Source organism: Cebidichthys violaceus, unplaced genomic scaffold (assembly GCF_023349555.1).
Source record: "Cebidichthys violaceus isolate CVI_PGR_0920_01 unplaced genomic scaffold, fCebVio1.0.p SCAF_25, whole genome shotgun sequence".
NCBI classification, from domain to species: domain Eukaryota; kingdom Metazoa; phylum Chordata; class Actinopteri; order Perciformes; family Stichaeidae; genus Cebidichthys; species Cebidichthys violaceus.
In genome coordinates, this window is record NW_027176428.1 from 2,067,849 (window position 1) to 2,082,097 (window position 14,249).

Here is a 14,249-nt window from a genome sequence, read left to right on the forward strand (position 1 = left end):
ATTTGATAGTTTTATAATTAGACATGCCTTTATCCACAGGATGAACACACACACCCACACACACACATTTTGTCAAACATGCATCCAACACACATAATAACAAAGGCGGGAGGAGTACAATACAGGGCCATGTGAGCATGTCAAATTGTCTGGGCTACATTTCTTACTTGTCCTGAATGCACTTAGTGGGGCGTATAATAGCAGGCAGAAAAGCCTGTTTCCCCTGTGAAGGCCCTTTTTTGACTTTGACGCAAAAAGAGCCTTGGCAGGGATTCGGAATGCCGGCAGCAATGATCCTATTTTGTAAAATTTGAATCATTTCGCCGGCACCCAGGTAGAAGGAAGCGGCTCATGCCGTAACACTGCCTGAAAGAACGCACAAAGATCTCTCTAAAAAGAGCGAGCTGGCACATTATACCTGGTGCCTTATGCTGATCTCTGATGAAAGAAAGCTACCCCGCTGCCAAGTTAGCTCACCTGAAATGAATGCCTTTAAGGAGAGAGGCAGTACTCGTTTCTGTGACAGGAGGTAAAATGCTACAGAGTGTGATGTTGAAGATTTTAGACGGATTGGAGTGTGCGACGCTATTTCATACCTTAAGGCTGGATTTCTGAGCCACTGTGAGCTGAATGGAGCAGAGCAGTTGTTAGGCTTTTGATTGGAGAGAGGGCATCAAACCAAAGAGATTGACCCTAACTTTGGCTTCCATTCTTTCAGCCTGTTCATCATTGTGGCATTTTAACCCCTTACCGTCCAGCACCTTGCTCAAAAGAAGCAATATACTGTATTTTATAACTAATGAGGAGTGAGCAGTCCACCGCAACAAGGCCGATATGCTTTACCAAAGGTATATGTTGCAATTAAGAACGGAATGAACTGTCCTTGCAGAGAACATGATTAGAGAGATGAAAAAGATGCACATAGGTTTGCCTTTCTGCTCTTTTAGCTCCAGTGTCTTTGCATATTTTCAATTAAAGTCTGTTTTCCCTCTGGCCACACAATAGTTAACCACATTATCTCACTTCAAATTACAGGTGTGTGTGTGTGTGTGTGTGTGTGTGTGTGTGTGTGTGTGTGTGTGTGTGTGTGTGTGTGTGGTAACTCTGGATCTGCAGTCTTTACTTGGAATAGGCAGAAGTGGTAGAACTTTAACATTTGATGTATGCTCGTTGTCGGTTTGTATGGGGTAAGTAATGTTCCTTAGGCTGTTCACTTACTTGTAACCAAGAGAAATTATAAGGGAAAAAAAACGCAACAAACTTAGAGCAGAGTGCAACTCAGTCCGCCTCGCAACATCCATATTTCTATAAACAGCATTTACTTCTTTGCCAAGCGACATAAATCATGTCTTACGTATCATTAATATACATGGGTGTCAATAGGAGACGCATGAATGGAAGAAAAATGGTTCTTCCCAATAGAGACAGAGTTGAAAAATGGGCTGCAAATAGGGCAAGAATAGAGCCTTCTCTGGTGGAGCTGCAAAAAGGCATCTAAATCTCTGCTGCCCCCCAGTGGGGGCCACATAATGGTGTGTGTGTGTGTGTGTGTGTGTGTGTGTGTGTGTGTGTGTGTGTGTGTGTGTGTGTGTGTGTGTGTGTGTGTGTGTGTGTGTGTGTGTGTGTGTGTGTGTGTGTGTGTGTGTGTGTGTGTGTGTGTGTGTGTGTGTGTGTGTGTGACCCTGAGTCACTCTCTTCCACCGCAAACCCTATGTTCTATCATCATTATGCAAGTACATTAATATCATAAAAGATGCCCCATGTTGCTGTGGCTCAGTGTCAACCATCTAACACGAGGAGCAATGTTCCGTTTCACACATTCCATTGTTAATTCATTGGGCATGTGCAAGTAATACAACTACAGTCACTCTTAACCTCCAATCATTTCATCTCAGTACTGTATGTTTTCTTGTCTAAAAGGCATACAAACCAGTAAATGCACCGACTCAAGCTCAGAGATTTGTTCAGTGATATTCAGATACGCAGCTCTCCGTTGTGTCTTTTTTTAAATTGGCTGTGTACAAATTCACAGTGGCAATGTTCAACCTGTGCCCCTGCTGTGGGCCACCCCTGCACAGGACAGTGGGGCAACACACACTCCCATGTATGCCCAGAGGCATCAGCAAAGATGGACACACACACATGCATACACATAAATGTGTGAACTGCAGATAAAACATGCTGTCAGAAGAACTGTTTGATACACGGCTGAGGTTTGAGAACCAACGAGTCGTTAACATTTCACACCTCTTTCTTTCTGTCTGCTTTTCTACAACTGCTGAACTCTCGTCTGCCACTCTTCATAAAATGTACGCCGACCATTGAGTTCTACTGTAGTTTTCTTTTAGAAGGTGTGTGAAGGTAGCTATTTTTTTTTTTTTTTTACCCCATATTGTTCATCTGTCGTGGAGCTGTACAAGTGTGTGTCTACATCTGGCTTTGCACCTGAAAGCTATGATCACCGACTTGCATGCCTGCTGGGTCTGCCAGTCATCACGTGCGTGCCGGTCGTACACATGAGTGTGTGGTGAGTGTGTGACGGGTGCAGATTCCCATCAGTACTGTGGTCAGTCCCAGAGACAGAGATGGCTACCTTGAGGATACACTTGTCCTTTTATATGTGATACCTACTGTACATTAAAGGGTCGCTCCAGCAATTTTACGCATGAAGATCAGTTTAATTGTCACAAGGAGTGCTGAATATCCTGAGGGAACATATCTCTATATATAGAGAGAGAGAGAGAGAGAGAGAGAGGTGTCTCATACAAATGACTAAAAGTCAGGATATCTTGGTCTTTGAAGCTTTGAATTTGTCCATTCTTTTATTAACTTGTCACTTTTTATTTCCCCAACTTGTTGAAAGTGCAACACTAAATTGCTGGAGGGACAGACACAGTTACGCACTAATACAACATTTTATTTTTGCAAAAGAAATTGCATTTCTTAAACAATGACTCCCATTTTATCAAAAAAAATTATACAATTGGAAACTTCAAACCTAATTCTGTTCAAGGCTTTAGTTATTTGTCCGAATAAACACAGAACATACTGTATATTAAAGTACAAGTAACCATGGTGACAATGCCAACTCACTGATGAAATGACCCTAATCTAGTTTTAATTAACTACAACAAAAACCTACAAAAACGGATAATGATTTGCAAACACACTTATCTTTTGTCCTTTTGTAAATGGCCATTGTATCAGTGAGAACATGCAAACTGTAGAAGCCTCATCCATTATTTAACTCAATTAGAGCACCTCATCATGTGCTATTACAGGAGTAATCAGGAAGTCGTGAGTCATTTTGTTTTTCTTTGTTTTTCATCTGAGTCCTGTTCATTTACAGTTTGGGACTGTTTCCCTGCCCTCTCCCCTTGTTTTTTTGCATTCCTTATATACCTGTGTGATATATACTTCATTGGTGTGAAACAGTTCTCTGTGTTGACCCAGCAGTTTGCTCACCGTCTTTTCTTTATGCTGCTGCCTACATCTGTGTTTGTTTTGGAACTCTCTCCTGGTCTTGTGTCATTCTCTGCTGTTTAGAAGGAGATGCTCATTTGGATATCACGTAGAGGACAATGCTGTGGCTGTCGCTCCGATAGCTATCCAAGTCCTTGATCTCTTCTCCTTATAAACATCATTACCACACACTGAAAACATACACGTTCACGACAGCCACACACAAACACCCACGAGCTGCTCATCCAAATCGGCGCTAACAGATTAGCAGTGATTATAAACAAACATGGAGGATTAATCCTGTGTGCTCTCAGTCTACTTTTCCACTGTGCTAGCCAGGGTAATTACCAAGTGCTAGATTGTTAGTGTAATGGCACGCACGCACACACTAGCCGCCTTGCTTCACTACTTACTGATATCAGCTTCATGCTCATTTAGTAAGAAAGTAAAGATATCGTTTGCAAAGAAACTTCGAGACAGCTGAAGGGAACACGGTACAGACAGTGAGATTGTTTGGCACGACTCGGCGTGTTCAAAACTCAAAAGTTTGTTCTTGATAGCTGATAGCTGGGAATGTGGGTTCTATCTTGTATGAGCTCTGTACAGCCTAAGACCTCGTCTCTTTCCGTTTCCCGTGGGATTCAACCTTCGGCTTCCCAACCAATGTTATCAGCAACTTTTGATTCCCAGCAGACAGAGGAAGAAAGACACTCTCGAGATATAAGGTTGTGAATCCACAGACAAAACACACATCTGCCAAGGGTGAAAATATGTATAAGTCATTTTTTGAACGACTTATACATATTTATACTGAATGAAGTTCATCTCCTTCAAGCTGGGAGATCCGCATCTGCAAATGTGAACCCTGTTTATTCCAATAAAACTCTGAAAAGACATTCATGTTTTATATTCTATTAAGAGGAAAGGAAAGAGTTTTATACCGCACAGTTTTAAAGGCCGGATATGACACATGGCTTTGCCACATTAGAATGTTTGAAAACAAGCCAGGTGTGCAGCTTCTTCCGTTCGTCATGTCACCCCTTCCCGTTGAAATATTGCTTTATTATTTGGCCCCGATGTTGCCTTTTTCACTTGCTGCTGCCCTCTTAACGTCAACATATATTACTTTTATTCTGCATCAGTGTGACAGTGTTGTATAGCCTCTCGGTGCACGACGTATTGTACACAAAGGTGGTGAGGCTGCTTTATTAAATGTTTTCCTCAGTCAAGAGATTTCAATCTTGAAACAATTAGTTTTGCACTGATGCGTTACAGCTGTATCGGACAAAGTATATGACTAGCTTTACAAAGGATTCGTCAATGGTTGACTGTTTTGTGCTCCTGCTTCGACTAACCTTGGTAACCCATCATAATGAAAGTTTGACATTATAAATATACATCCTTTGCACAATGACATTCTGCTTTTGTTCACAGGTGTGCTGCTTTTGTCCCCGCCACTGGATTTATTCCTTTTTTTTGTTATTCTCTTCTTTCACAGGTTGAGGCCATTCTAGTCAACATCTTTGGTGGAATTGTCAACTGTGCCATCATCGCCAACGGTATCACCAAGGCTTGTCGAGAGCTGGAGCTGAAGGTGCCGCTGGTGGTCCGCCTTGAAGGTAGAAATACGCTCTTCCCCACACACACACATACACAGAGAGGGTCAGACAGGTTTAGCCTGTCTGACCCTCTTAGCAAGCCAGGCCCCCACAGACACTCACACATTATACAATGCGCATCATCTCCCTCAGAAACATGGACCATTGACCTCCATCTAGCCTGGTTTGACAGGACTTGACCGTGATGAGGATTTGATGATGCTGGATAATGACATTGGCCTTAAAGCTACAATTTAAAACCTTCACACCTCCAGTCACTCGTCTTAATGAGCGGTTTGCCTTCAGATGACATACATCTTTAGGTAGAGATAACCAGCATCTCCAACACCAGTGTAGGCATCATGCAAACAGACTATGGTCCCGCCAATCTCTAATTCAATATGAATTTATTTTTAAATAACAGTGATTTTATTCACCATGTCTTTAAATGTCTCTTTTCTTGTAGCTCTGGTTATCACTGTGACCTTCCTGTCTGTTAGCCCCATATTCACAACCCATGTGGCCACGATCTCCAACTCCAATGCAATAAAGCATACAAACACTAACAAATGACTGATAATATAGCCAGTTCTATCTAATTTTGTATATATTTATTTGCCATTTTTGAAGCAGGATTTAGAGCACATCTTTCCCGTGTTGATTTAATCTTTGGAGCCATTGTATTATTGCTGCTGTGCTCTCTTGAGCCTATCCGTCTTCATTGTGGCCCAGTGTCCCAGTAAGAACAGCAGTGCATTTCTCATAGGTGTCACATTGTGCCGCACCCGTCATTAGCGCCAGCCAGAATAACAGTAGAGATGCACTGATTGGCTCACCTTTCACCTGTATATGCTAATGAAACCTGCTCAGTTCTGTGTGTGTGTGTGTGTGTGTGTGTGTGTGTGGGGGGGGGGGATGGCAGCGGTGACTCCCGGAGGCGCAGGGGCCAGTTGGTGGTTAGCTTAATTGTCAAGATCCTGCTGAGTGGTGTGTCCAGAGCAGAGAGCAGGTGTGTGTGTGTGTGTGTGTGTGTGTGTGTGTGTGTGTGTGTGTGTGTGTGTGTGTGTGTGTGTGTGTGTGTGTGTGTGTGTGTGTGTGTGTTAGCACTTCATACTGTATGTCCTCACGCACTCTGCTAATATGGTTTGTAGGTCAGGGCGCGTAAGCTGTTTCTAGAACCCAACTGTGCACCGAGGCACTACAGTACAGTTTAGACATGGCTGTTCAGAGTGTGAGTGGAAAGTGTGAGACATACATTTAGCAAAGCATAATGATCACCATCCCTTAAGAATGTGTGACATTGTTTTCACTATTCTCCCGTTGAACAAAAGCAAATTTCATGTAGGTCTACAATTTAGGGATTTTTTTTTGTCTGAAACAGCTTTACACCTGAACCCAAACTGAAGCTGTAACGAGCACAGATGTGTGGCTTAAACTTCAATCCCACAAGTTACCACTGCACACAAATTCAATTTGCACAATTTTAACAATCTTCCTGTTTGTGGATTGACCATGTGGCTGAAGAGTGAGTGAGCTCCTGAAATGCGTCGCCACAGAAGCGACCGGATTGGCAAAGGATCAAAACAGACCCCTTAATTAGTCACCACATATTCCTCATACTACACCATGTAATGCAACCTGACTCACAAAAAGGCTGAGTACAGAAGGTCACTGCTGGCAGTTGGGCCAACCACGTTCTCCTGGCCCGGGCCTAATCCAAGCTTTAGCTGTGGGTCATTACATCCTGGGCCGCAGTCTTGTGGAGAAGATTGGTTCAGAATCAATCAGCTCAGCTTGCTAGGCTGACCGCCGGGCAGTGAGAGCGGCCCAGCGCTCTTCAACGGGATCAGAATGGATTAACTGGAACACTTTTAATTGGGAAGGCTCTTTTTAAACAGGCCTGGGTTGATTACATTGGTGGGGAGTTATGTATTCCCATATGTGGAGGAGAAGGGCCATGTTGTCTAGACGCTGATAGGGTTGAATTAGCTGATAGAGTCGCTTGAAGTACGAGCTGATACAGAGTCAAACTGAGCACTTATATTCATACATTGCGAATTTATGCAAAAGAATTAACACATAATCTATGTAGACACACACACACACACACACACACACACACACACACACACACACATGTTTAAGGTATTGAAAGGAGGAGATACATGACAAAGAACTGTACTGCCCCCTTTGGCCACAGTGTGAACATTGACATATTGCTCTGTGAGGATGCTGTCTGCCACTGTGGGGAAAAAAAATCCTCTTGAATAGCCCTCAGGGTGCAGGAAAAAAAAGAAAAGGTGACTGCATTGGCTCTGTTCCCTGGCCTATTGATTTACGGAGCCGTTCCCCAACTCTCTCTCAAACTGTGGTGGCTGTTTTCTCCTTAAAAGGTGATCTGGCCATAATTCTCCCACTTTATTAAAAAAGAGACGCTAGGTCCGATAGTATGGTTGAAATGGCCCTCTCGGTCCGGACGGTGTCATCGTAGCTTAAATGGCCATCTGCTGCAGCTAATGCACACATAAATACATATTCATGTACATATACATACACAGAGTTATGCTAAATATACAGTAAAAGAGTAGACACTGGCTCGTTTTGACACTGATCTGACCATCTTTTTTTAGCCTTTGAAATCTATACATTTAGTAAATGTTTAGTCGTAAGTATTAAACAATTACCAATTTTTTAAATCGTATTCTTTCTCTTTGAAAGCACCAGGCAACAACTGAAAAGGTACTAAAAATGAATGCTGTACAGTTGCTTCAGAAAACTGAATACGGTGATTGTACTTGTTGATACAATGAGGCTCAACATGGATGAAAATGTGAATGACTAGATGCATTTATATATAATATGAACTCTCAAAGTCAGAGATGCTCTGTAAATCTAATTTACTAAGATTCACCAGAAACAGGAAAACTTTGACTAATGACTGGCGAGCACATCAAAGGAAAAGCGTCGGCAGCGTTCAGGATTATCTCTCTCAGCGTTCAAACGAGAAGCATTTGATGTTCGACACACAGGGTGAAGGTGGGAAGAGCAGGCCTCGTCCATTTTTGGCTGAAGGGAGAAACCCAACTGTTTGGTGCTGAATATTATAAGGATTAACAATCCAAGTATGATGACATTTAGTGATGAAAGAAAATGTTTTTAACTCCAGTTATTCAAGGTATCTGGGGAGACACCAAGCAACTTGTATTTCGGTAATACTCACTGTGACAGACATTTTGTAAAAAGGAATAGAGCCTCTGTTATTTCATATTCAGTGATATTATGAACAGTTTTTTCCTATCTATCTATCTCTCTCACTCTCACTCTCACTCACACTCACTCACATACATCCATTATCATGAATTAGTGGATAATGGCATCCACGTTATCCACTAATTCCGCAGAGTCCATTAATTCCTAATAATGGACACCTCTAAGGACACTATGCTAGCAAGATTCAAAGTCAATAACATTGCGTACCGTTGACGAACGGTAAATATAATCTGACAGTATGTTCAACAACAAGACTAGCTGGCTATCCAGCCGTGTCATTGTCCTAAAATGAATATCAATAGTTTCAGGAGCACATGAGAAGCCATGTGTACTGTCGGCTGCAGTAGCCAGTTGAACAGCAGATGGGATGTGAGAGACGACTCCTGCGCTATTACACGTGTCAGTGAGTTCAGAGGTGCAATGGAACTTGCTTCTTGCAGCTTGTGTGTTATAGTCACCACAGACTCAGAGGATGAGGCACTGAAGAACACTGAAGAACAACACTCATTATGTTTTTCATTTAATGTAGCCAGTGCATTCATTTAGAGCGGTGAACAGACAGTTTAACTGGAACTGCTTAGTAGGTGTCAGAGGTATTTGTTGCGACACCGACAAAAATATTTAGCTGATTTAAAAAGTCTGCTATTCAGATTTTTTGAAAAGCGCGTACCTTTTTGTGAAAATGAACTGCCATCATTTTGATGAAAACACATCACAGTACGAAAGCAAGTGTGTAAATATTAAGATTAATGACGGTAGAATGACTGTGCATGCTGGCTCGTTGTCACCTGTCATGGCTTAGCCATTGTTAATGTAATTGGTAAAACCTGTGCTTTTCCTGCTATGGCGAGTCAAAATGTCTGTCAAAAAGGCCTGTGGTAAAATCTAAAACATAGCGGAACACGTAGCTCAAGTAGAGAAGAGTCAAAGAGTCACCAAACCGCCTCACTTATGTCCCTTTAGCTAAAGCGTGACAATATTAGCCACCGCTAAATACCGCTAAACTAAACCTCTTCAGTGTCTTAGATCAAGCAAAGAGTGTTTTATTAGTTATGAATTCAACTATTCATTTGTAAAAGAACGCTGTTATTTCCATCACAAAAAGTAGTTTCTTCCACAGAAAGTTGCTCAGTCTCACTTTTATTGAAAACAAAGTTCAGGGCGAATGGATCAAGCTAATTCCACAACCACAGAAAGGGATTCAGATAAGGTATCAAGCTTCACATCATTTCCTTATCTGTACCTTACACAAGAACACACTCCTTGTTTTCCCTGTGATGTACAAGGAACCATGAGAAGCACAGAGTAACTCTGTGGGTTTGAGAATACAGCGGCCGTCTTCTCCTCTCATCAGATCGTAGCTTCGCTAAACTCGGCTCGTTAGGACAGAATTAGTCACAAATTTATGAACTACAGCATCAACAGAACTTCTCCAGCGCAAGCCTTTGGCACAGCCCCAAGCCTTATTATCCTGTTGAAATATGGCAGCCTTTAATTGACTCGGGCAATTAAAGTGACATTCTCTACAATAGTCACCAGAAAGCTTGCACATTAGTGTGGATGTCCAACAGAAATGTGTTGTATGAAGTGACAATTATTTAGATGGCAAAATACTTAAAGGAGCTGTATTTAACATTAATATAGCAGCAAAAAAACTGTTATTTATGTGAAGATATGGTGAAGTGATGTCTTCTAAGCCGAGAATGAAGTCACCGGAGCTTCTCCTTCGACATGTTGAGAGCAGCTGAGAGGAGATAGAAGTTCTCCAAATCTGGGAACTTGCACCTTTAAAGCAGCTTGGTGTTTACTTTTTTGACTTAAACAGTTTGTTCAAACAGTGTGTTAACTTGTGTTTTTAATATTACAGTTATTATCTCAATGAGACATTTGTCACCCACAATCAAACATTGTATTTTCAGTTTCATAAATTCTGCCATGCATTATGCAATTTTATTTTACTTTATGTATGTGTGTATGTGTCACATGTATGTATGTGTTGGTGTACTGTAGTGTACTGCATGTATGTCTTATATTGCACTAATTTAAAAAAGATGTTTGTAGAACATCAGAACAGAAAGAAATCTCTAGTAATTAACAGCCCTACAACCCTGGAGATTGTGTAAATCATTTTGTGCTTTTTGTCTTTTCAGTTATTCTCATGATATTTCACTTTAAAATGAAAGTCTTTCTTGGTGTGAGTGCATTATGTTACTGTATGTGTCTGGGTCCAAGGCTGTGAGTAGGTCTCTGGCAGCACCTAGTGGCTGCAGGTGAACACACCCATTCATATATTAAGCATACAAACACAGACACACACATTCACACACACCTATTGGTGCTGTTTCCAACTGGGCTCCGTCCTTTTGCCTCTGCTGCTGTGAGCCATCATTGCTCCCTACTGCTCACAGTGGAACTGCAGTCTCTCTCTCTCTCTCTCTCTCTCTCTCTCTCTCTCTCTCTCTCTCTCTCTCTCTCTCTCTCTCTCTCTCTCTCTCTCTCTCTGTCTCTCTCTCTGTCTTTCTCTCTGTCTCTCTCTCTCTGTCTTTCTCTCTCTCTCTCGCTCTCTTTCTCTCTCTCCGTCTCTCTCTCTGTCTCTCTCACTCACACATGCAGAGAAAGACCCACGTCAATGCATGACTCTTCTTTCTCACTGCCACAGATGTGTGATTCCCCGCTCACACATTACTTTGATAACACAGGTAGCACAGATGCCGTCTCTTAACAATGCCGCTTCTCATGAATATTTGCGGCATGTGTTGTTTACTTTATTTCTGTATTAATATACACTTTCCATAGGCATATTTGTCTTTTCAGTGCATCTCTTGCATTATGTATTATTTGCTGTGGGCACATATGGCTGCTTCTGCCGGAGGTTTTTCAACTTTGTTGTGCTGCTACTTTGTTTTAATCATCTGACAGATAAGCTTTTCAGTATGATATTATGGATCTGTCAATCCTAATGAAGGTCAGGGGTCAGCCTTTTGAAGGTAAAGCGTTCAGTAACAGTGTGAGTATGAGCGGCAGCATTGAGACTATAGATTTGTCCGTGGACACACAGAGAGAGAATATCCCATCCTTCAGCTTTTGATGAGAAAAGGACTTGGTGAAACCCAATCCTCTGTTTATGTGCCAGAGCGAGGCCTCTTCCTGCTTGTATTCTAATTAATAACATTGCAGAATTGATTGTTAAAAAAAAAAAAAAAAGTGTTTGGAATGACTTATTATCTAGCTTGGTCAAAAGAGATGAAATATTAGGCGTTAAGTGGCGCTGGTAATATAATTCTTCATGAAAGGTGTATTGATCAGGGTGACCGGGCCTCCAGAGAATTCACATATCATGCAGTCTTAATTACACGCCAGCCAGGAGAGCTAAGGTCAACCTGTAGGCGTCTGAGCATGCTCACACACACACACACACACACACACACACACACACACACACACACACACACACACACACAGCGCCACATCACAGAATAGTCCAGAGTGAATGCAGAGAGACACCAATGCAGTTAATTTCACATCCGAAAATGTTATTCCACACATACAGTAAATACTGTACACGTATGTAAGACTTCAACTAATTATTATTTTTATTAGAACTGCAGATTAACTTTGTATTTGAATCATAAACAATCAACTGATCATCAAAATGGTTACTTATCTTATGTAAATGAGGAACTAACTAGATTATAGTTTTGAAAAAGGGTGCTTGTGTGGTGAAAAGTGGTTTATATGATACACTGAGCACAGAGTAATCAGATTACACAATGTTGTTGTTTTATGACCAAATGACTATTTGGAATAAGATGTCTTTATGGATCCCTCCTGGAGGAATTCAGGTGTTGCAGATAGATAAAGACAAAAGTAATTACAGATAAAACTAGATATTTTTAAATAAGAACTGAAATAAAAATAACAATAAAACGAGAAAAAAGAATTCCAAGAGCAGACGGAGTGGAGAATTGTTGATACCCGATCAGACAGAAATCAGTAAATGCCACATCAACAGCTGGCTTTTGTTGTTTTAGCAGCGTGGACGATTCTGCCTCATTTGACCTTTTTGCTCCAATGCCCTCGCTCTCTCCATCTCACTCGCTCCCTCTTTTCACTATTGTCCTCTCCCTCTCCGTGTCCTTCCGTCCACCGCGGTGCCCCCTGCTCTGTGTTGTGACAGGCTTGTCAGGCTCATGTTTGGCTGCGCAGTGTGCGCCGCTGGGAGGCAGCCAGTTCACTGTGTAGAGCGTCTCCGGGTGTCTCTCCATCTCTGTGTCTGGTTGGTTGAGGGTCTACCGGGGCATGGACCGCCACCGTATCACCCAGCACCTGCTACACCTGACCTCGCTGCGGCCGGCGGAACACACACACACACACACACACACACACACAAATTGTCCTCTTGCCTCGCTGACGGTGTTCACAGACAAAGCTACCACCGTTCACCCATAACTCCGTCCATCTGTCATCATGTGCATTGATTCCTCCAAAGGAACTCTTTGTCTTTCACACAGTGTGGTTTTTACATCAGTGCAGATGGCACGTCGGGTTCAACCTTGTTAAGCCCTTTCTTTCTTTTTTTTTTGTCAGTGTTGTTGTCGCCTGTTGTAACGCTGTTCTCCTGTTTCTTCAAGGGACCAACGTCAATGAGGCCAAGAGGATTCTGTCCGAGAGCGGCCTGCCCATCACTGCAGCAGAGAACCTGGATGACGCTGCAAAGAAAGCAGTGGCCGCCATCAAGAAATAGAAAACTGTGTGTAACCGCTCCACTCTCTGTCCACCCATCGCCGACATACATCACCGTCAGCCTTTTCTTACACATGCAGACCTCCAGGACCTCAAGCCTTTGCTCTCATAGGCCTTTACTGGTTTTTAGTTTTGACACCAGCTTCCCAATAACACTGTGACTGCCAACTCTGTGTCTTTATCGCAGGTTTTCAGACGGTGTATCATCTCGATACATTACGAAATTTAAGTGTGTTAAGTAGCGGATTTTACCTTTTTTTTATTTTTATTTTTTTTTTAATCTTTAAATCACTCTGCAACTCTTAGGCTTGCCTACATAATCTTGTTCTGGAATATCATAAAGCTTTAGTGATCCCCGTCAGAAATCCAACACTTTGTGCATACCATTTCTCAAGGCGATAGACGCCGCTTTCTCTCTGCATTGTGTGGCATTTGTGTGGAATATTAGTTCGAGGGATTTTCAGCTCCATCGGTTTTTTTTGGTTTTTTTTTTAAAGGTACGGTATGACTGAATATCGCATGTTCTTGTGAAACAGCTGTAAAGAAAAGGCAGCATCACAGCGAGCACATCTTAACTTTGGATCAGTCTGTCTGTTTTGTTAGTGACAAACGAATCCATTAATCCAACCAATGCCTTATCTGTGTGAATCAATTGAGATGGATGAAGTTCCCACGCTGTGAATATTATACAGCGCGTCTTAATTGTGACGTGCTTGTAGGCAAACAGTGTGTTAAACTGCTTACATCTGTGCCTATTTCACGAAGGCTGAAGGGTTTCGTAAACTATCCTGCCAACTCTTTTGGTGAAAAAGAAAAGTAAATCAAGAAAAGTAAATCAAGAATAGAACTGTACTTAGCTTTTTTTATAATCATGAATGTATAGGATACCTTGAAGACAGTGTCAAAACTGTGTATATAATTTGAGAGATTAAAAAGAAATATTTCAAGACTAGTGTCTGGTTTATTTGATCACCTCACATTAGAGTATCCTGGTGGTAAAGACAGAAGCAGATGGAAAGTAAGGAAGCCGTCATAATCAAACTCTACTAATTCTACTGAGTTTTACAGGAGAGAGCAAATATGCAAAATAAATGAAATGCCATCGGTCGGGACGCCGTTATCAGTTGCAGTTTTTTACACCATTTTCAACTCTGCCTTGCTTTTCATCTGTGGCTT

The 14,249-nt window shown here is 41.9% G+C and overlaps 1 protein-coding gene across 1 annotated transcript in view; it reads left to right on the forward strand.

The window, feature by feature from the left end:
• suclg2 (succinate-CoA ligase GDP-forming subunit beta) overlaps positions 1-14,022 on the forward strand; it is an 85,804-nt gene extending 71,782 nt beyond the window's left edge. Inside the window, exons 10-11 of the mRNA XM_068720216.1 lie at positions 4,961-5,081; positions 12,962-14,022. Of these exons, the coding sequence (XP_068576317.1) occupies positions 4,961-5,081; positions 12,962-13,074 (234 nt within the window). The 3' untranslated portion in view covers positions 13,075-14,022. The remainder of the gene's footprint in view (positions 1-4,960; positions 5,082-12,961) is intronic.
• Positions 14,023-14,249: the final 227 nt, after the last annotated feature.